This window comes from Lissotriton vulgaris, chromosome 7 (assembly GCF_964263255.1).
Source record: "Lissotriton vulgaris chromosome 7, aLisVul1.2, whole genome shotgun sequence".
Classification (NCBI taxonomy): domain Eukaryota; kingdom Metazoa; phylum Chordata; class Amphibia; order Caudata; family Salamandridae; genus Lissotriton; species Lissotriton vulgaris.
Genome location: NC_141695.1, coordinates 806,665,444 through 806,687,004, shown reverse-complemented (window position 1 = coordinate 806,687,004; position 21,561 = coordinate 806,665,444). Strand labels below are relative to the sequence as shown.

General features: G+C 48.9%; 1 protein-coding gene across 2 annotated transcripts in view; it reads right to left on the bottom strand.

Annotated features, from left to right (window-relative positions):
• Nucleotides 1-21,561, bottom strand: part of USP36 (ubiquitin specific peptidase 36) — a 726,079-nt gene that overhangs the window by 377,644 nt on the left and 326,874 nt on the right. For both annotated transcript variants that reach the window (XM_086931077.1, XM_086931078.1), the window contains exon 11: nt 327-467. In XM_086931077.1, the coding sequence (XP_086787203.1) occupies nt 327-467 (141 nt within the window). The remainder of the gene's footprint in view (nt 1-326; nt 468-21,561) is intronic.

Genomic DNA, 21,561 nt, shown 5'->3' with positions numbered 1-21,561 from the left:
TCAGTGGCCTAATATTCCAGAGTTTATGTAAAGGCCGAAACAAGGACGGGCCAGAACTGATCTTTGTAGGAGCATGCAAGCCTTTTCCTGGGTAGCATCTTGTATGTATTGCTTACCACTGGTGAACTTATGACAACTATAATATGGTTATCTTGAATTTCAAATGAAGACATTACATCAGGTATGCCAAAGGAAAGGCTTATGGAAGGACCCCCAGCACTGTTGCTTCCTCCACCACTCACCAAATACAATTCCACGAACCATCACATCATCTGCAATTACAACTCACTGTGTAATACTTCAAAACAGACTGATTAACTCATTACCTTAACATAACAATAGTAATGCCCTGCGTGGCAGCTGTATCCAGAATGCACTAACACAGCATACAATCCATACATCACAGGGTCCCCATTAGTCTGAGACATGTAGGGGCGGATATTCAGGAACTCCGGGTAACCCACATCCTGCAAGATATTCAGAGAAGAGAGATGTAATTAACAACGCAGTAATGGAGAAAACACAAGCCAAGAAATACATTGAAGAATTCAGCTTGGAGGAGGCTCATATTCTAAATGTTAAAAGTCACAATAGTGCAATTTATTTCCAGGTCTCCGGGTGTCACAACTCAAAGTGCCTATACATCAGAAAGCAGAGTGGAAAAGTGGCTAAAGGATAACTGTTGCTGTACAGTGTATGCAGCTTGCTTGCACTATAAGAACTACAGCATATCTGGAAGCTTTACTATATATCTGTGGCCGACAGGTGACCAGCATTGGTCATTTATTGTTAAATTCTCAACTTTTAACTCTTTTCTACAAGGATATTACCAGGTTTGGTGGAACAGTAGAGGATAGAAGACCAGGAGTTGTAATCCTGATTTGATTAGTAACTATACTCTGAATTGGACTTTATTACAAACTCAGAAAGTATCTGTGATTTGAGACTAGAGACCAACCCCATCATAAATAAGACAGCAGGCCAACAATACTGGTCAAGGAAACCTCATCTGGATTGTGCCTGGAGCAAGGAATAAAGTACAATTTGAACTGACTGTTTGTCATTCACTATTTCACGGTCTGTTCTACTAAGCATGCAAAGAAACAGACCTTGGTAAAGCCAACACACTGTTTTGATTTAAGAAGTTAAAACATTGTGAGGAGTTTTAATATATATTTTGTGTAATGTTTTATGAGATTGTAGAAGATAAAAGTTCACTGGATTCTTTACTGTAACTTAGCCCCTTTGGGCAAGAAAAGTGCACATTGTTCAATGTGTGAAAAGCAACTGGAAGTATTTTTGGGAACTGCAATACTTTGTAAAGTACAGTACTACTAATTATGCAGTGATGGACTGACCCAATTGTCCCCGAAACATGATTAGCACAGGCAGTCGGTCACATACATGCACACTTCTGACTGCCCAGCCCACTACCTTTTCACACCAGACTTTCTGCATGCACTGTTACTTAACCCACGTTTTACATCACTCATAACTATTGTATTGTATGGCAGGCTACTCTGGGACCCATAAAGGATTAGTGTTGAATTAGTATAGTGAAATATTAACTATGGCACCATTGATAATATCACTTACATTTGCAATAAAATTATTAATGAGAAAACTGCATGGCAGGGTTACGACTTGTAGTTACCTTAGGGCAAGAGTTATAGCAGAGAGAACTATAACATGTGAATTTTTGTTTTTTTGTACTTTTAAAACGTTACAATTTTACTGAATGTGTCACCAGACTACAAGATTATATATATATATATATATATATAATATATATATATATATATATATATATGTGTGTGTGTGTGTGTAGATATATATATGTATATTTAACTCCCTTGATAGCCATCAGAGGATCAATTTCTTTTTGTTGGAGAATATCAATCCTGCACTTCAGTATTATATGTGCAGAATGGTGAAATAAATTATGAAAAGAAAAAGCAAATGTGGGCTGATAAGCTACATTGTAAAGAGAACAAGCATTGGCATAGCCAATAGGTCTTGGCCTTTGGGACCTTATAAGTGTTTAGCCATGCAACAGTTGATGCTGTTGTACCAATGATATTGTGCTGCATACCTAAATACTTATAAGGTCCCAAAGGCGAGACCTATTGTCTATGCCAATGCTGGTTTATGAAAACAAGAACACCTCGTTATAAACATATAACACCTATGGCACCTGACAGAATGTTTCCCAAAAAACCATTCAGGTCGTATCAATGGCCTTTATCATTTCCTCGTCACCATAACCAACTCAGGCCCACTGAACTGAGCGTAAACATGTCCACAAGGTAAGTCGCCAGGCATATAGTCGTAACATTGTAAATAGGTTCAGAATTGCACTTTATGGCCCAGCTAACTAAAGCCACTCTCATCAGTGCTGGTCGGAGTTCCTGATCTTTTGAGCATGCAAGCGCTGAGGATATTTGCATTATTAATACAGATCTGGAAAGGAAACTGGAAATAGGTCACCATGTAACTGGTCACCTGACATGCAAGCCAAACAAATAGCCATTTTTTTAAAAATACAATCAAAATTAAATTACATTTTATAAACACATTGAAAGAGTGGTTATTGAAGAGAAACTATTTTAAGCAGGTGTGATTAATATGCAGAACCATGGAACACACTAAGATCCTTTTGGCAGGTGATTTTAACTACTGGTTCAATGACCCCTCAGAAGGTCCTCAATCCTGTGAGCTCACTGAGCTCCTCACAAACCTGAATCTTTCCCAACAAGTTATCTCGCCTACCCACTGTAAAGGTCATATCCTCGACCACATTTGGTTCAACTTTCCGCTTAACACATCCCACTCACAATCCCTTGCCTTTGGTCAGACCATTTTCTTCTCAAATTTGAACTTACTTGGTCTGCTACTATATCACCCACTGCTCTAACTTGCTGCAGGGCAAGGAAATGGAAAACACTTGACAAACCAGAATTCATAAAATTCATGATGACCAGATTGTTCGCCTTATTGTGCTTTACAACTCTTCTATAACCGATCCCTGGCCGGTGTATGACATCACTAATTTAATGACTGATGCCGTGATGTTCCACCTCACCCCTTTACTCTGCTTGATAGTTTCACTCGGAGTCAACCAGGCTATTGTGGCTTGTATTATTTAGGCATACTTTTTGTCCTGCTGATGAGCCCTTTGATTTTGTAAGTGGGATCGAAACGCCATCGACTTGTTGAAACATCATATACCTAAAATGTATACCGAATGTGCTATGCTTGTAATGGTGTAAACTGAATTTCTGTCACTGTTGTATTTACAGCAATCGCTCACTTCTGCCTAAATACTCTTCTCTGTCCCTTCACTACCTTCTCACCGTGCCAATTTGTAAGCGCAAGGGCACAGGCGTGTGTCCTACTCTAAAGAATTGAAGGTATTTTATATGACATATCAAGTGTACAGTAAAAATTCTTGACCTCTGTCCGGCTGGATAAGTCATACTACTCAATATAGTTTCCATTGTGTCTATATTCATTGTTTTCTCGTAACTTTTTTGCATGGGACCACTGTTGTTGTAAAAATATGTTCCCGAGGTCCTGTGCTGACTCGTATGGGTGCCCTTGTTCTGGATACATTGGTACACTGTTAAGCATCTTAATCAGGCAGGCTGCAGCTGCCACAAAATAGTTCTACGAGAGAAGCTCTGTTTGTACAACTTAACTAAAACGGTCTCTGCTTAATGGCGAGGAAAAGGTGGAATTTGGTTTTCTGTTAAGGGACGCTCTTCTGACTCTTCCCCAGGCTCATCTCCATGTTGAGCCCAGGGCCTAGCTCTGGCTTCCTTCAGGAAAGGGCCTTCCCAGGCGAGACCTCTTTCTCCCTCTATTCTCAACTCGCGCCTCTCCTCTAACTCCCACATGGGCTGCCTCTTTAGCTCAGTGCTGTGTGCGGTTCTCCTTGGCAGCGTTTGGGCCTCAAGATCCCTCCTGGATGCTTCCTCCGCAGCCTGAGCATTCCCCGGCTGAGCACATCCTATGGCTCCCCCTCAATTTTTCAGATGTCTGTGGGCTAGTACCCTCTTTCTCCCCTCCAAACTGGAGACATTATCATGCAGAATTGCTACGAACCTCCCTCCTACTCTAGAGCGTTCAGCGAGGCGGTTTAGAGCATGTGCTCCTCGTTCTGCTGTGGCTTAACAGGCTGCGACTGATTTATTGGTGGGAGAGTGTAGGGTGTTGAACTTTGGGAGAGTCTGGCACCAGACTGGGACCGGGGATGGCCTCGCCTGGGCTAGTAGGTCTGGTAGTCTCGCTACCCTTGGTCTGGTAGCTTGCTGCCCGGTGATGGGCTCACTGGCTCCCTCGACCGGTGGATTGGTTTGACCCAACGCATGAGCAGCTGGGATGGCATGCATCAGGGAGAGCACCTCCCTGCCGTTGTATGGTGGGGGAGCTGCAGACGCCTTGCTTGGAGGTTCGAGGACATCTCTACAGGATGGGGCCACTGCGAAGATGGGCCATAGTTCTAGTGGGGCCTCTCGTTTAGTTCTCATTTGACATGTCAGGTCTGTATGTGAGTTCTATTATGTTGGTTTTGAATGTTTCCCCCTCAGGACAGAGGAATGTGTATGCCTTGGTATGTGCCTGCCACAAACACCAGTGTTTCGCTAGCTTCCAAGCTTGTGTGGGGAATCTAGTTTGCATGTGGACTAGCGGTGACTATAATAAGTTAGAAAACTTTAAGTAGTTTGTGAACATCTGACTGTAAAGTTTTAAATAATTCCACATTCTACTAATTGTGGGGAAAATGTGTACACTGGGTGTGCCAGCAACAACTACTGGTTATGAGCTCTATTAAGGAAAATGATGCATCACATAACAACACTTAACAGTAGACAGACAATGAAATGAAATAACCTGTAAGAAAGTGCAATGGTTAGTTCAAAACAATGCAAGTTGCTTTTAGCAGCGGAATAGCAAATATAAAGAACTGACCTATGGGAAAAATGGTTACCATTTCAGAGACGCATAAACCTAACAGGACAAAAAATTTCAACATAAAGTACAATTGCAAACTTTTAACAGCATCACAACATCAACAATACAAAAATTAAAATACTTAAATAAAAATAGACGAAAAGAAAACCCCACAGAAAAAATGATTATTTTGTTCAAGAAATCTTAGCCCGCTATTAGCACCTACTACTGCCCGATGAAGAGGGAATACTCTGCACGGTACACAGAGATAAGTGAGCCCGATAGTCTGTCAGTATCGGGTCTGGGACAAAAATAGCAATGATTTGCACAGAGAAGAAGGAACTATCTAACAATTATGGGCCCTCACTGGCCAGTCGCAAGCTAAACCTTATTCACCAAGGACTGAACTTTTCCAACTTCCGATTTACATCCTATATCACACCCAGGGATCCTGTGTACCAACTGTGTAACGCTCAGTGGTCCAAGTGAAAAAACCAACTTCTTCACTTCTTTCAGACACTGCCAACGTTAGGAAACCGACAGTCCCTAAGAAGAAATATGCTACTTACCAGTATGCATCCGTTCTTGGCATGTAGGGCTGCTGACATTCATATCTGTGCATAGATCGCCGCCTAGTGTTGGGTCCGAATGATTGCACATTGTAGTCCTGGAAGAGTCTTCGAACTATCATGAGATAGGTGGCTCCTCCCCTGGACTACAGTGCGCATGGGCATCCTTTCCATCCTCGGATTGTTTTTTGCCATTGTGGCAGAGATGGAGTATGATACAGTAAGTGATGTCCATGCTAGAGGTCAATTCTGAGTGCTACAGCTGCAACAGGCACTGGGGAGGAGGGCGGGCGATATGAATGTCAGCAGCCCTACATGCCACGAACAGATGCATACTGGTGAGTAGCATATTCCGTTCGAGGCAAGTGGGCTGCTGAATTCATATCTGTGCATAGAATGTATAGCAGTCTCCCCCTTAGCGGTGGTTGCCCGTGCCAGCTGCAGCAGTCTGAAAAAGGGTCTTGAGAACAGCCTGTCCTACAGCTGCTTGCTGTTTGGAGTGTACATCTACGCAGTAGTGTTTGGTAAATGTGTGTATGGTAGACCATGTGGCTGCTCTACATATTTCTTCTAGAGGAATGTTTCCTAGGAAAGCCATGGATGCCCCTAGCTTGCGTGTTGAATGCGCTCTTGGGGGAACTGTTAATGTGCGTTTAGCTTTCTGATAAATCTGTATGCACTTAACAATCCATCTGGCTAAACCGGATTTAGAAATGGGGTTGCCTTTGTGCTGCGGTGAAAAGGCAACAAACAGTTGCTTAGTTTTTCTGAAATGTTTTGTCCTGTCTATATAGTACAGGAGAGCTCTCAACGTCTAGTGTGTGTAGAGCTCTTTCTGCCACTGAATCTGGATGGGGGAGGAGCACTGTCAGTTCTATTGTTTGATTGATGTGAAAATGGGATACCACCTTTGGCATAAATTTAGGGTTTGTACTTAGCACTACCCTATTTGTGTGAATTTTGATGAATGGCTCTTGAAGAGTTAGGGCTTGCAGCTCACGAACTCTTTTAAGTGATTTAATCGCCACTAAAAAAGCCACTTTCCACGTTAGGAATTGTATTTCACACGAGTGTAGAGGTTCAAAAGGTGGTCCCATTAGTCTGGTTAGAACCACGTTCATGTTCCAGACAGGTGAAGTTGGGTGTCTTGGAGGAATCACTCGTTTGATTCCCTCCATGAAAGCTTTAATAGCAGGCACTCTGAAGAGTGAAAGGTGCTGCCTGTTCTGATAAGCTGCCACCGCAGCTAAATGTATACGTATGGCACTGTAGGCTAGATTGCATCTGTGTAAATGTAACAGGTAACATATGATGTTTTGAGTTGATGCATCTAGTGGATTTATGTCATTATTGGTACAATAAATGACAAATCGTTTCCACTTAGCCGCATAGCTTGCTCTGGTGGTAAGTCTTCTTGCCTCCTTGATAATATTCATACAGTCAGGAGGCAAGTTCAGGTAACCAAACTATGACTTCAGGAGCCAGATTGCAAGGTTCAACTGTTGCGGATCTGGGGGCTGAATGTCTCCATGGCTCTGCGTTAAAAGACTGGGTGTTAGTCGCAGCCTTTGATGAGGCACCACGGAAAGTTCTAGGAACGTGGTGTACCATGGTTGCCTCGCCCACGTTGGAGTGTCATTGAGTGTTGTCGCAGTTTGCGTGCCACTAGTGGTATGAGCGGGGCTGGTGGAAAAGCGTACGCAAATCTGCCTGACCAGTTCATCCATATCGCATTGCCCTGAGACTGCGGATGTGGAAACCTGGCGGCGAAGCTTTGGCATTTTGCGTTTTCCCTTGTGGCAAACAGGTCTATCTCTGGGTGACCCCACTGCTGGAAACACGGTTGGAGCACTGAGGGATGTATCTCCCACTCGTGCATCTGGTGGCTGTGTCTGCTGAGCAGATCCGCCATCTGGTTGTTCCTGCCTGAGAGGTGTTCCGCCATGAGGAATATGTTTCTCTGAATGGCCCACTTCCACATGCTTTGCGCTAGATGTGACAACTGCGGAGAGTGTTCCTCCCTGCTTCTGTATGTAGTACATGGCAGTCATGTCTGTTCGGATCAACACTACTTTGTTGCACAAATGTACCTTGAACGCCTGTATTGCCATAAAGATTGCCATCAGTTCCAGCAGGTTGATGTGCATCTTCTTTTGCTGTGTCGTCCATAGTCCCTACACAATGGTGGACATGAGCTCCCCATCCTAGGAGAGATGCGTCAGTTGTCAGCACTATTTGTGGTACAGGCTCTTGGAACGGTCATCCCCTGCAAAGGTTTTGTGGGTTCCACCAATGCAGAGAGTTGTATGCGCGACCGGTCACCAACACTAGGTCTTTTAATTGTCCTTGAGCTTGGGTCCACTGTTGTGCTAAGCACTCCTGAAGAGGACGCATGTGTAGTCTCGCGAGAGGGACTATGAAGATGCAGGCGACCATCATGCCTATCAACTGCATAAACATCCGTGCTGGGAGCGAGTGTTGAGGTCTGAATTTCTGAATCAGTAATTGAATGCTGTTGATTCTAGCTGAGTTTGGCTGTGCCTTTGCAGCCAGAGTGTCTATTGTCGCTCCCAGGTACTGTCGTACGTGGGCGGGTTGAAGATGAGACTTTGGGTAGTTTAATGAGAATCCGAGGCTGTGTAGGAGGTGAATAGTGCAGGACATGTGGCTGGCACATTGCGGGGCTGACTTTGCTTGGATAAGCCAGTCGTCCAGATAGGGGTAGACGTGAATATGCTGTCTCCATAGGTGCGCAGCTACTGTCGCTAGGCACTTAATAAACACCCTGGGGGCTGTTGTCACCCCGAAAGGCAGGACCTTGAACTGGTAGTGCTGATTCTGTATGGTAAACCGGAGATATTTCCTGTGTCCGGGTGTATCGGTATGTGGAAATCTGCGTCTTTTAGGTCTAGTGTTGCGAGGAAATCTCCCTGACTGAGTAATGGTAGAACCTGCTGTAATGTGAGCATGTGAAAATGTTCTGACAAGATGTATTGGTTTAGGGGCCTGAGGTCCAGTATTGGCCTGAGAGACCCGTGTTTTTTGGGGATTAAGAAGTACAGCGAGTATACCCCTGTACCCTGTTCTATAGGTACGAGTTCTATGGCCCCTTTTTGCAGCATGCTGATGACCTCTTGCTGCAATAAGTGTATGTGCTCTGCGGACATAGGACGGTGTCTTGGGGGTATGTTGGGTGGAGTGGAGGTTAGCTCTAGACAATAGCCGTACTGGATAAGTTGTCTCACCCACCTGTCTGTGGTAATGCTTTCCCAGACTGGCAGGAACTGCTGTAATCGTCCCCCGACCGGTGTTACATGGTCTGGGGGCAGTGACAAGACGTCACTGTTTAGTATTGGCGGAGGATGTGGTGTTATTCCCTCGTCCTCTGCCTTTGTTGCTGTTGCCACGGTATCCACCTCTATTATTATTATTATAGGTGGTTTGCGTGCTCCCTTTATTGTATGGAGTCAGCTGAGATGCCTGGCCTCGTGTAGCTCCTCTGTTACCAGAGCGACGAAAGGAGCCTCCTCTGAATTGTTGTGACTGCAAGGCACCCATAGACTTGGCTGTGTCTGTGTCCTTTTTAATCTTTTCTAATATTGTGTCCACATCAGGACCAAATAAATAATCACGGGTCACAGGCTGATTTAATAATGTGGTTTGAATCTCAGGTTTGAACCCAGAGATGCGTAACCACGCATGTCTCCTGAGCATGACACTTGTATTGATGGCCCTGGCTGCGGTGTCTGCTGCGTCTAGCGCACATTTAATGGATGCGTTAGATATGAGTTTTCCCTCTTGTATCAGTGTTTCTGCTCCCTCCTTGTAGACATCAGGCAAATTTTGTAGCAGTTGCTCTAGTGTGTCATAGTGAGCCCCATCATATCTGGCTAATAGGGCTTGCGTATTAGAAATTCTCCATATATTAGCTGCTTGAGCAGCCACCCTTTTTCCAGAAGCCTCTAATATCTTAGACTCCTTGTCTGGAGGAGGAGCATCACCAGTGGTTTGGGAGTTGGCACGCTTACGAGCATTAGATACCACATAAGAGTCCAATGGCAGCTGTCCCTTTATATATGTAGGGTCCACAGGTGCCGGTCTGTATTTTCTTTTGATTCTAGGGTTAACAACCCTTGCCCTTGTGGTTTCCTTGAAAATGTCGCCTGCGTGTTTAAGGACACCTTTCAACATTGGCAATGTCTTGACTGATTTCTCTGAAGTGAAGAAAGTGTCAAATAGGAAGTCTTCTTCAATTGTGTCAGCATGCATCTCCACATCATGATTGTTTGCTGCCCTTTCTATTAATGCGTTAAACGCAGCTGTATCCTCTGTTGGAGAAGTCTTGACAGGATAAGAATGAGTGTCAGGAATAGTCTGTGACTCTCCCGGGTCTACAGGGTCTGTCCAGGCTTGAGTCTGGTCATCCTGATCCGTGTCCACAGGATAATTAAATTCCTCATTGTAGTTATACCCCACATCCTCATCAGTGCGTGTGGGTGAGTATGCAAAAGTGTCCTGGCCATGGGACCTTACAGTCTCAAAAAGAACAGGTGATGTGGAAGAATCCCTTTTCTTCTTGAGTGGAATTTTATATGTTTCAAGAGGATTTTCTGGCCTGATCTTCCTCTGATAAATAGTAAGTTTGAAAGAGTTTGAGTCGATATGTAACTTTGACTGCTCATCATAGGAGGGCTCATGGTACACAATGTCCTCTTCTAGAGAATGACTCCTTTTCCCCATCATCACCTTCTTGGACGTTTCGATCCCCGTTTCTAGTTCGAACGCCTTAGGCCGTGCAGTCGGGGGCAGTCCGAATTTTATCGGTGGCATAGTCTTTGTAGACTGACTGACCTCCTTCGTGGCCGGCGTCGTCATTGGCCCAACCGACTGTCTATTCGCCAATACGTTGTTGGCCTTGCGTCGACTTCGGCGCCTGTTGCGTTGGAGGCGCACTTTTCTGACTCGACGTGCTCCTTCGAGCCGCTCTTGGTCTTCGGCTCGAGGCCTTTGACGAACTGTGACCTGTCGACTCGTTGCTTTGGATCAAGAACCTTCCGAGACTCGAGTCCCTTATTTGTGTTGATGTCCGTCGACGCCGACCTAGTCGGTTCGACGTGCTGGACTATAGTCTTGGACTTCAGTGTACCGATCTTCGGTTCGACACCCTTCTTTTTCGTCGAATCCGAGGGATCCGAACTCTTCGATCCGAAGGCTGTCTCCAGCAGTTTCGGTTTCGTTTTCGACTCCATGGCTTTCTGTTTCGATTCAACCAGTGACTGGTAATGTTCGACCGATGGCTCGTGTGATATATTCTTAGCCGGGCTGAGACGCGGGGCTATAAAATGTTTGTCATGATCTTGGCTAAGGCCTTCCGGCGGTGCCTCGACCTGAGCCCCTGGAAGTCTTTCAGTGTCTGTACCGGGCCCCGTACTCACGGTTGGGCCTGGTTCATCGTTCAAGTCGTCATCGATGGCTCCGATGGCTATTGCGTCGTCCCCTACCTCGTCGACGTTTTCATCCTCGACATTTTCTTCATCGTCTTCATAATAGTTGGAGTAATGCTCCGAACCGGGATCCGATTGCTGTTCTGGATCCTCAGTCTCGACGACCTCATCGTCTTCTTCATCGAAGATATTAACCGGGTCGGGCGCTGGCTTAGTCATAGTCTGCCTCACTGCGCGTCGAACTCGAACCGTCTTCTTCGACCTGAATTGAGCACAAGCTAGACACTTGGCCTCATTGTGCTCCGGAGATAGGCACTTGTTGCACACCGGGTGTGCATCGATGTGTGGGTACTTAGAATTACAAAGGGGTCATCGTTTGAACGGGCTCCGTTCTATCGACGATCGGGCCTTTGGTGTCGAGAAGGCCACGCAGACCTCATCGACGTCCTGCTTGAAAAGAACTGGAACAAAGTACTCGGCATCGATCGAAATGACAATACCGACGACCCCGAAGGCCTTTCGGCCTTGTGGAAAAAATGTTCTATCGATTCCGAACTGGAGTAAAGAAAGTACATCCGAACCCAATGGCGGAAAAAAACAATCTGAGGATGGAAAGGATGCCCATGCGCACTGTAGTCCAGGGGAGGAGCCACCTATGTCGTGATACTTCGAAGACTCTTTCAGGACAACAATGTGCAATCATCCGGACCCAACACTAGGCGGCGATCTATGCACAGATATGAATTCAGCAGCCCACATGCCTCGAACACGCCTTTATACTAAAAAAAAGATCAAGGTGGTGACCCTCTATCACACCCAGGGCCTACGCGTACCATCTGTGTCACGCTCAGCCGTCCAAGCAAAGGAAGTAAAAAATATTTTTTTTAAACAAGCCTTTATCACACCCAGGGCCTATGCGTGCCATCTGTGTCATGCTCAGTGGTCCAAGCGCATTAAACTATAAAATACATTCACCTTCTGCAGCGTGCTGACGAAGGAAACTGATCTATGCACTTGTCCTAGTTTGGCACTTGCTGGGACTAAGGATCAGATGCCCTGCGGATTCAGCAGAAGTTTTAATCAATTATGGTGTCTGTTCAACAGTCTTGTTGCGCAGAAGTGAATCAGTTTGGGCAGGAGTCCTTGTCCTTTGGCAGCAGTCTAGCTTGATAAACCAATCCCTACTGGCTGGCTCACCAGAATGTTGCTCTGATATGAATTTACCTTGAAAAAATGAAAAGATAAGAGGCATGTGGCAAAACAGGAACAATTTGGGTTAATTAAACGCAGTGGACGGGACAGCAGCAACAGAGGCGCATCTGAAGATTGTCTTGATGTACAGAGGTTTTGGCCGGCATTATATACAGTTCTTGAAGTACAATAAATCAATTACGCATTCTCGTACAGGATGTAAATACGGGCCTAGTAGTAATCATAAATTGAACCACCTGATAACGAGGCACAGGTGGCTCTAGTCTTTGTGAAAACCTAATGTGGGCCAGTGCGACATGTGGAGCACGTGATAACTCCTTGTAGTGTGCATGCTGTGTTCTCATTGGCTGAGTGTTCCAAACACATGTGGCATCTGAATTTGTGGTATTTTGGGAATGTGCGCCCCTTTGGCCAAATATGTTTTTCTTGGGCCAATCTCTGTGGACCTTTTGTGGTGTAGCTGTCTATCTGGGTGTTCATGGTCACATGTTTGTGTTCGGGCTAGGTGTAACAAGCCCACACCACCTGACCTATCAATCGGTAGGTTTGGGTCGCAGGGCCTGTCAGACCACGTATCTCTGACTTGGGGTTGATGGAGAGGTCACTTTGGGTGGATTTGACAGTAATGATACAAGTTCATTATTACGTGTTCATATAACATGAAAATCATTGATATTGCATTTACTGGCATTCACATTATGCGTACATTTGTCATGGCACACATTTACAAATGTATTTACCAGAATTTACATTGGTATGTGTATATATATTATGGCGTACATTGACATCGCATCCACCAATATTAACATTCACATGGAAGAAGGGCACTAGAGTAGGGTTACCAGATTCTCAAAACAAAAAACGGGGACATGTCACAGACATAGAAGTAGGACTACGTTTGCAGTAACCATCGACATAAAAGTAAGACTATTTGACAGCTTCATAGACCTAGACCCCCTCCACAGACCGAGAAGAATCAATAAAGACAACAAATCCGAGGTCTTTTATTGGCACCCCTCTCCTTTACGCAGCACCATTAGTACTTTTTATTACATTTACACTTTTAAGGACTATGGCAGACATTTGCCAAAAAAGAGAGCATGCACGCGCATGCTCAACCGGAACAATGAAAAACCGGGACATTACTGTGTTTAACCTGGACACTGTTCGAAAACAGGGGCATTTGAGTCACTTGGAGAAAAGTGTTGGGACACAGGGACACTTCTACAAAAACTGAGACCATCCTGGGAAAACGGGGACTTCTGGTCACCCTACGCTAGAGCTTTTTGTAGCAAAGCAGCATTATCCCACCTGACATAGGAAGTGGTTTATGTATTTTGATAGTATTGTAGATTACTTGTCTTCACTGTCATCTAGTGGCCTGTTTGTCATTTTACAATGTCAACATTAGGGAGAACATAAATTCCTTAAAATCTTATTCCCATATTTATCACAAAAATAGGTAACAAGAAATCATTTCCCCACTCACAAAAATGTTGTCATGCCACACACAGAAGAAAATCTGTAGAGTAATATTTAAAATGTGACATGATCATTCTAGTTTAAATAACAGCCCCCCCGAATAAACCATCCTAGCACTCTGTGAACGAGAAGAGTTCAACTATGTGTTTGTAAACACCAGCAGCCAACGTGTTACTTGTGCAAGAAGGGAATGGTGGGTGCAAAATCAAACAGCGTGTGGCAGAAAGCAGGAGTCATTACGAGCGTCAAAGAAGAGCAAGTGTAAACCGAGAGTCATTTGCTACTTGAGCATAGAAAGAAAAACATTTAAAGTCAATGCAGTGCAAACAAATTGACTCATATGGAGTGGAAGCAAGTAAAAAAACAAAATATAACCTAGTGTGTTATAAAAAAAAAAAAGAGGTCTGGCGCTGCTTTGGAACACACAACGGAAATGCCTTTTAATTGTGTGTTCCAAAGGAGTTCCAGCCATCTTATATGCTAATCTTCTTGATTTCAGCACAGAATGTAGCGTAAGGTCGAGAGCGCCGACCTTGAAGCTAGGAAACAGGGTTCGAGTCTCAGCAGGTGGCTCAACATCCTAGAATTCTGTGCAAACCATTTAATTCAACTAGTGCTCATATACAGTGCTCCGATACCTTACATTGATAAAATAAAAGAAAGAAAGAACAGTAGGAGGGGGATGGGAAAAACGCTTGCTCGTGAAATGCTTGCAGCCAGGGGGAGATCAGGCAAATAAGGGGAGGGCAAACAAAACAAACACAGGGCAAGCGCTTTGCAGGCAAAAGCCAAAAAAATGATTCCACAAAGCGGATGAAAACAGTGCTTGGGCTCTGGTACACTTATCAGAGAAACACAGGAGGAGCAACAGGAAATGCACAAGTTACTACTTGTGTAACGATATATCTGTAAGAGACATTAGTTAGTGATAGATTCCTTACCTTAGAATATCCCCAGGCGTCAGACTGGATCCGGAAAGTTTTGCGTAGCAGTACCCTTGCGCGTCGGTAGGCGTCGTCTGCGGCTCCGCGTCCGTCGTTGGAACCGTGATGACGTCGGAGTACTTAGGCGCCGCCTCCGCGTGCTGACGTCAGTTCTTAGCCACAGCTTTTCCGCGCCAGAAGCACAGAGCCATGACAAAAACCAACACTGGTGCCAAGAAACTAGGGCCCTGAAGGGGAATGACCTTAACCCTAGATATCGGTTCGCAGAACGGGGAGGATGGGTTGGTCGGTAAGGAATCTATCACTAACTAATGTCTCTTACAGATATATCGTTACACAAGTAGTAACTTGTGCATCTGAAAGAGACACATTAGTGATAGATTCCTTACCTTAGAATAGATACCCCAGCAATACCATCCCCGTGGTGGTGGGTCTGCGAACCAATATTTACACCAGAAAGTCCCGGAGAACGGAACGGCCGAAGTAGCCATCCCTCCGGACTTGACTGTCCAGGCAGTAGTGCCTTGCAAACGTGTGCAACGAGGCCCACGTAGCTGCCTGGCAAATGTCCTGCAAGGGCACACCGCGGCCCAAGGCAGTCGTATTGGCCGTGGCTCGAGTGGAATGAGCCCACAGCCCAACAGGGGGTTCCTTCTTAGCCAAGGAGTAACACGCCTGGATGCACATGATAATCCATCGAGAAATGGTCCTCTTGTGCACCGCTTTCCCTTTCTTAGCGCCCGCGTACCCAACAAAGAGTTGATCATCCACCCGGAACTGGCGTGTGCGATCCAGATAGAACGAAAGCGCACGTTTTGGGTCCAGACGGTGGAGCCTCTCCTGCTCTCTCGAGGGGTGCGGAGGCGGAAAGAAGGTGGGCAATGTGATGGACTGCCCCATGTGGAAGGCCGTGACCACCTTAGGCAAGAAGGAGGGCCTAGTCCTCAAAACAACCTTGTCCGGATGGACCGAAAGGAAAAGAGGCTTACAAGAAAGAGCCTGGAGCTCACTCACTCTCCTGGCAGAGGTGATGGCTACCAGGAAGGCAGTCTTTAAAGAAAGAAGGCGAAGAGGACAGTTGTGAAGTGGCTCAAAGGGAGCGCACATCAGAAATGTGAGAACCAGGTTCAAGTCCCACTGAGGCATCACGAAGGGAACAGGAGGAAAAGTATGAGTGATGCCCTTCAGGAATCTATTTACGATAGGGGACTTGAACAAAGAAGGTTGGTCAGGCAGCCTCGGGAAAGGCTGAAAGAGCCGAAAGATAGCCCTTGACAGTGCCCAGAGCAGAGCCCTGCTGGGCAAGAGAAAGAAGGAAGAGAAGAACCTCAGAGAGAGGGGCATTGAGGGGATCCACAGCCTTTGCTGTGCACCATGCCACAAATCTGTTCCACCTGCAGGCGTATACCGTCTTTGTGGAGGGACGCCTGGCTGCCAGAATGATGTTACAAACTTCAGGAGGCAAGTCAAATGGCCTCAACTGTCGCCGCTCAATCTCCATGCATGGAGGTGGAGACTGGACAGGTTCGGGTGGAGGACCGTCCCCTGCTGCTGCGACAGAAGGTCCTCCTGAAGAGGCAGACGAACCGGGGGATCGACTGACATACTGAGTAGCTCGGGATACCAGTACCTTCGTGCCCAGTCCGGAGCCACAAGGATGACTTGTGTCCGGTCGCGCTTGATCTTCAGCACTCTGGGCAGAAGAGGTATAGGCGGAAAGGCGTACAACAGACCACAGCGCCACTCGCAACGAAAAGCGTCTCCGAGCGAGTGCCGCCTTGGAAATTCCAACGCGTAGAACTGATGACATTGCGCGTTCTCTTCGGTGGCGAATAGATCTAACCAAGGCTCTCCCCATCGCAGAAAGAGGCCTTGCGCCACGTCCGAGTTCAGACGCCATTCGTGATCCATCGAGCACCGACGGCTGAGTTCGTCCGCCCTGGCGTTCAGAGAACCTGCCAGGTGTTGAACCACCAGAGTCACGCCCTAATGTTCCAGCCATTGCCAGAGGCGCAGAGCCTCCTGGCATAGGGTCCACGACCCCACCCCGCCCTGTTTGTTGCAGTACCACATGGGGGTGGTGTTGTCCATGAACACCTGCACTGCACTCCCTCGGACAGACGGGAGGAATGCTTTCAGTGCCAGACGAATCGCTCGGAGCTCCAACAGATTGATATGGAGCCGGGACTCCGCCGGAGAGCAGAGTCCTCTGATCTCCGCCACTCCCAAGTGGCCTCCCCAGCCCTGGAGGGACGCGTCCGTCACAACCACGTGCTCCGGTTGGGGAAGGGAGAGGGATCTGCCGTTGACCCAATCGCGGTCTGTGAGCCACCACTGCAGCTGTCTCGCAGTGCCCTCCGAGATCAGGACATGGTCGAACAGGTTGCCCCGGTGCTGGGCCCACAAACTTCAGGTCCCACTGCAGAGCCCGCATCCGCCACCGTGCGTGATGCACCAGAAGGATGCAGGAGGCCATCAGCCCCAGAAGCCGCAGCGTCAACCTGACCGAAACCCGGGATAACGGCCCGAAGATCGGAATCAGAGCCTGTATATCCCGAACCCGCCGTTCGGGCGGGTAAACCCGAAACTGCGCCGAGTCGAGAACCGCTCCGATGAAAAGGAGCTTCTGAGAGGGACACAGGTGTGACTTTTGCACCGGCTGGGATTTTCCATCAATGTGCCGGAGATCCGCCGTAGTCTGGAGGTGGTTGACGACTGCCTGGGGCGAGCCCGCCTTCAACAACCAGTCGTCTAGGTAGGGGAAGACTGAAACCCCTAACCTGCGCAGGTGAGCTGCGACCACCGCCATCACCTTCGTGAACACCCATGGGGCGCTGGTAAGGCCGAAGGGGAGCACGGTAAACTGAAAGTGCTCGAGGCCTACCGTGAACCGCAGGTAACGCCGGTGGGCCGGCAGGACGGGGATGTGGAAGTATGCGTCCTGCAAGTCCAACGCTACCATCCAGTCTCCTGGGTCTAGGGCAGCCAAGACCTGAGCTAGTGTCAGCATTTTGAACTTCTCCTTCCGGAGGAAGCCGTTGACGTTCCTCGGATCCAAGATAGGGCGTAGGCCCCCTTTGCCCTTCTTGGGTACCAGAAGTAGTGGGAGTAGCAACCACATCCTACTTCTGGCCCAGGAACGCGCTCGATGGCCCCCTTGGCCAAGAGGGCCGACACTTCCTCCTGCAGGAGCCGCAAGTGATCCCCCGATACGCGGTGGCATGGCTTGAGGGGTCGTCTCGAAGGGGAGGGAGTAGCCCCTTCGGACGATCTGCAGCACCCACCTGTCCGAAGTGACTGTGCGCCAGTGAGAGTGGTGATGGCGAACCCTGCATCCCACTGGCGTCACATGGGCCGAAAAGCACGGACTAGGAGGGTTTAGAGGCGGATGCTGCGGGGGCAGGTGTGGACTGGCTCCGCTTGTTTCCCCGACCACCTCCACGGCGGGGGGGCGCCCCTTCCCTGGCCACGAAAGGAGCGAAAGGCACCCATTTGTTGGCGCGGGGCCGAGAGGCCCAAGGACTTGGCCGTAGCCCTGGAGTCCTTAAAGCGCTCAAGCGCGTGGTCTGCCTTGTCGCCAAAGAGGCGACGGCCATCAAACGGCATGTCCATGAGTGTATTTTGGACGTCTGCCGAGAAGTTGGCGGATCTCAGCCAGGCGTGGCGTCGTATCGCCACTGTCGTAGCCATCGCTCTGCCCAGCGAGTCAGTAGTATCCAGTCCGCACCTGATTGAATACTTCGCTGCGTCCCGGCCCTCCAGTAGGGCTTGGCCGAGTTTGGCCCGTACCTCCAACGGACACTCTGGCAGCACTTCCACCACCGTTTCCCACAGAGAGTGGGTGTAACGGCCCAAGAGGCATGCGGTGTTGGAAGACCGCAGTCCCAAGCTAAGGGACGAGAACACCTTTTTGCCATAGGCCTCGTACCTCTTGGATTCCCGATCGGGGGGAGCTGTCTGGAAGGCGGTCTGGGAGTTAGAGGCCTGGATAACCAGACTCTCGGGGTGGGGTGGGTGGACAGGAAACATGGGTCGCCCGGGGCCGGGCGGTCGCGTCTGGCCACGTTCCTATCTACAGGCGAACCTGTAGCAGGCCTGGACCAAGTGCCCAAAAGAACGTCCGCCAAGGCCTCATTAAACGGCAGCAGAGGCTCCATGGAGCATGACTGCGGCTTAAGGACCTCAGTGAGGAGGTTAGTCCTCACGGCCGCGACGGGGAGCTCAAGGCCCAAGGCCTTAGCAGCCCTCATCAACACCACACTATATGTAGCGCCCTCCTCCGAAGCCACGGTAGGAGGAGAGACGAATCCAGTGTCTGGAGAGGTGTCCAGGCCACTGGCCTTCCCAAGGTCTCCTGTCCAGTCCATGTTAGACTGACATTCCCTTGTCAGAGGGTCCTCAGACCCCTCTCAATTCTCCTCTTCCCCCATCTCCTGAGATTCAGGGTCATAAGTGAATGAGGACGGTTCATAGAAATAAAAATCTCCGAACGGCGTCGAGAGCGGCGCCGATAGGCGTCGTCCCGACGTCGGAACCGTTTGAGAGGAGGCATCGGGCCGGCGCCGCCCGAGGACGACGCCAGAGGGGACACCACAGGGACCGTGAGGTCCACCGGGGACGGTCCATCGCCCGAGGAGGGTCCAGCGGCACCCTGCGGCGCCGGGCCCGAAGGCACCGACGACGCCGGGGCCGCTGTACCCTGCGGCGCCGGGCCCGAGGGCACCGGCGGTGTCGAGGCCGAGGCACCCGACGGTGTCGGGGTCGTAGCCCCTGACCCACTAGGGCCCCCAGGCGGGTTCACTGGGCCCGAAGGCGCCGCGGAACCCGTCGGAGGAGAAAGGGACCTCATGGCCATGAGGAAACGCTCGATCTCCTCCGGCGTCGCGTTCAGCCCAGGGACCGGGGGGTATGGGGCCGGACGCGGCGCCCGCGACTCCCGAGGAGCCGCGTGGGCGGTGTCACCCGAACCCCCGGCCGCATCGCGCGAGGAGTCGGAAGAGCGATGATGTCTCTTCGACTTCTTGTGCTTCTTACCTGACGACTTGGACCCGGAGGAGTGGCGCCGACTCCCGGAGCTGTGACGGCTCTGTCCCCGCGACCTGTCCCTCGACCTCCCGTGGGACCGGGACCTCACACGGCGCGGGCCGACTGGCGGATTTCGAGTCGCCTGCGGAACCGCTCCCGCCTGGCCTTCCTCGAAAGGGCCCGACAGTCGGAGCAGGCCTCGTCGTCATGGTCGACGCCCAAACACATCAGGCACAGGCGGTGGGGATCCGTGACCGACATGGTACGGTCGCACTCGTCGCAATGCTTGAATCCGGGCATCCCTAACGGCACCGTCGGAGTTGTAAGACTTCGAAGTGGATCAAAAAAGATCACAAAAGTTTAGTCAAAAAGTGACTAGGGAACTGCTCTTTCCAGATCTGCGCTGGCTGGCGCGGAAAAAAGAAGAACTGACGTCCGCACGCGGAGGCGGCATCTAAGTACTCCGACGACGTCATCACGGCGCCCACGACGCCGACGACGGACGCTGAGCCGCAGACGACGCCTACCGACGCGCAAGGGTACTGCTACGCAAAACTTTCCGGATCCAGTCTGACGCCTGGGGATATTCTAAGGTAAGGAATCTATCACTAACGTGTCTCTTTCAGATAGTATGCTACAGTCAATAGAAATGGAGGAAAAGTAAGTGGCAAGGTCACAAACCAATGAAAAGTAAGGGGGATGTAAGCCCCTTTTAAGATTTAAATTAAACACAATAGGTTTCACCTGCAGAGTGCTTGTGAAAGCTAACACATATCTTCATATATATTTAGGCACCAGAATCAATATGATCAGGTAAGTACGTTTCAAGATAGGAAAAAAATGTGCTGTTTTTTTGACAACTGCAAATATTTCTGAGGTGGCAAGGTTATCCTATGGAGATAAAACAAATACAAGTTCTTTACCGCTAGTTACAAGACCAATGTCTTGGACTGAAGGTGGGTATGGGGCAAGGTCCAAGACAGCACCAGCAGGTCACCTCGGTCGGCACTGGGGTGGACGGGTGCAATACAGTGTCAGGTGCCCAATGTTAGTGAGTCGATGGGGATCGGTCTGTTTGTAAAGAGGCTTGGGGTTTAGACTGGGAGACCAGTTTGGCTGAAACCAGGGGGCTCAGGTCTCATGATGTTCAGGGACTTGGGGACACCTTTGGTCCTCTTCTCCTTGGGTTGGGGCAGCCGGGTGCAGAGGTATCTTGAGGCATCTGGTTTTTGTGGCTGGAGACACTCTAGGTAGAGGAGGGCTGCACAAAGAGGCTGCAGGTGACTTTGTGAAGTTCACAGCTGGGAACCCAAGGTGGGCTCGAGTCGGAGGACCTGGTGACCACCCTGTTACAGTTGTCCCACTTCGACTCAGGCTAGGAGGCATGGGTACAGTGGCGCTTTGCATGTTGGTTTTTCGTGGTTCTGAGTCCTCACCGCTCTTATGGGGTGCCTGCAGGATGCAGCGAAGTAGCACCGCTACTCCACAGGGGGTTTCCTGGGTCTTGGATGAAGGCTGGAAGTCCTCCCAGGCTTTTGGAGGCACCTGCAGGACAAGTCGTCTTTGGCACAACTGTTGAGGACAGCAGGCAGGCTGGCAGAGTTCGCACCAGGTCAGTTGTGGTCTTCTGTTCCTGCTTTTTGCGACTCTTCAGCGTCCGTCTTCTTCTTTCAGGTCATCAGGATCTAATTTCCTGGTGTCAGAGGCTCCCTTTAATAGTAGATTTAGGGGCGTTAGGGGAGTGTCGGGTAGTAGCCAATGGGCCACTTATCCATGAGGTCACTACGCCCGATATGACCACTTACTGTTTGAACTGGGTATTACCCAGTCCCAGAGTTCCTGATTCTAACATCACAAATTTGTCAGACACTGACATTTTGTGTCCACATCAGAGAGCCCACCTTAGGGATGGAACTAGCCTTCTGGTGAAAA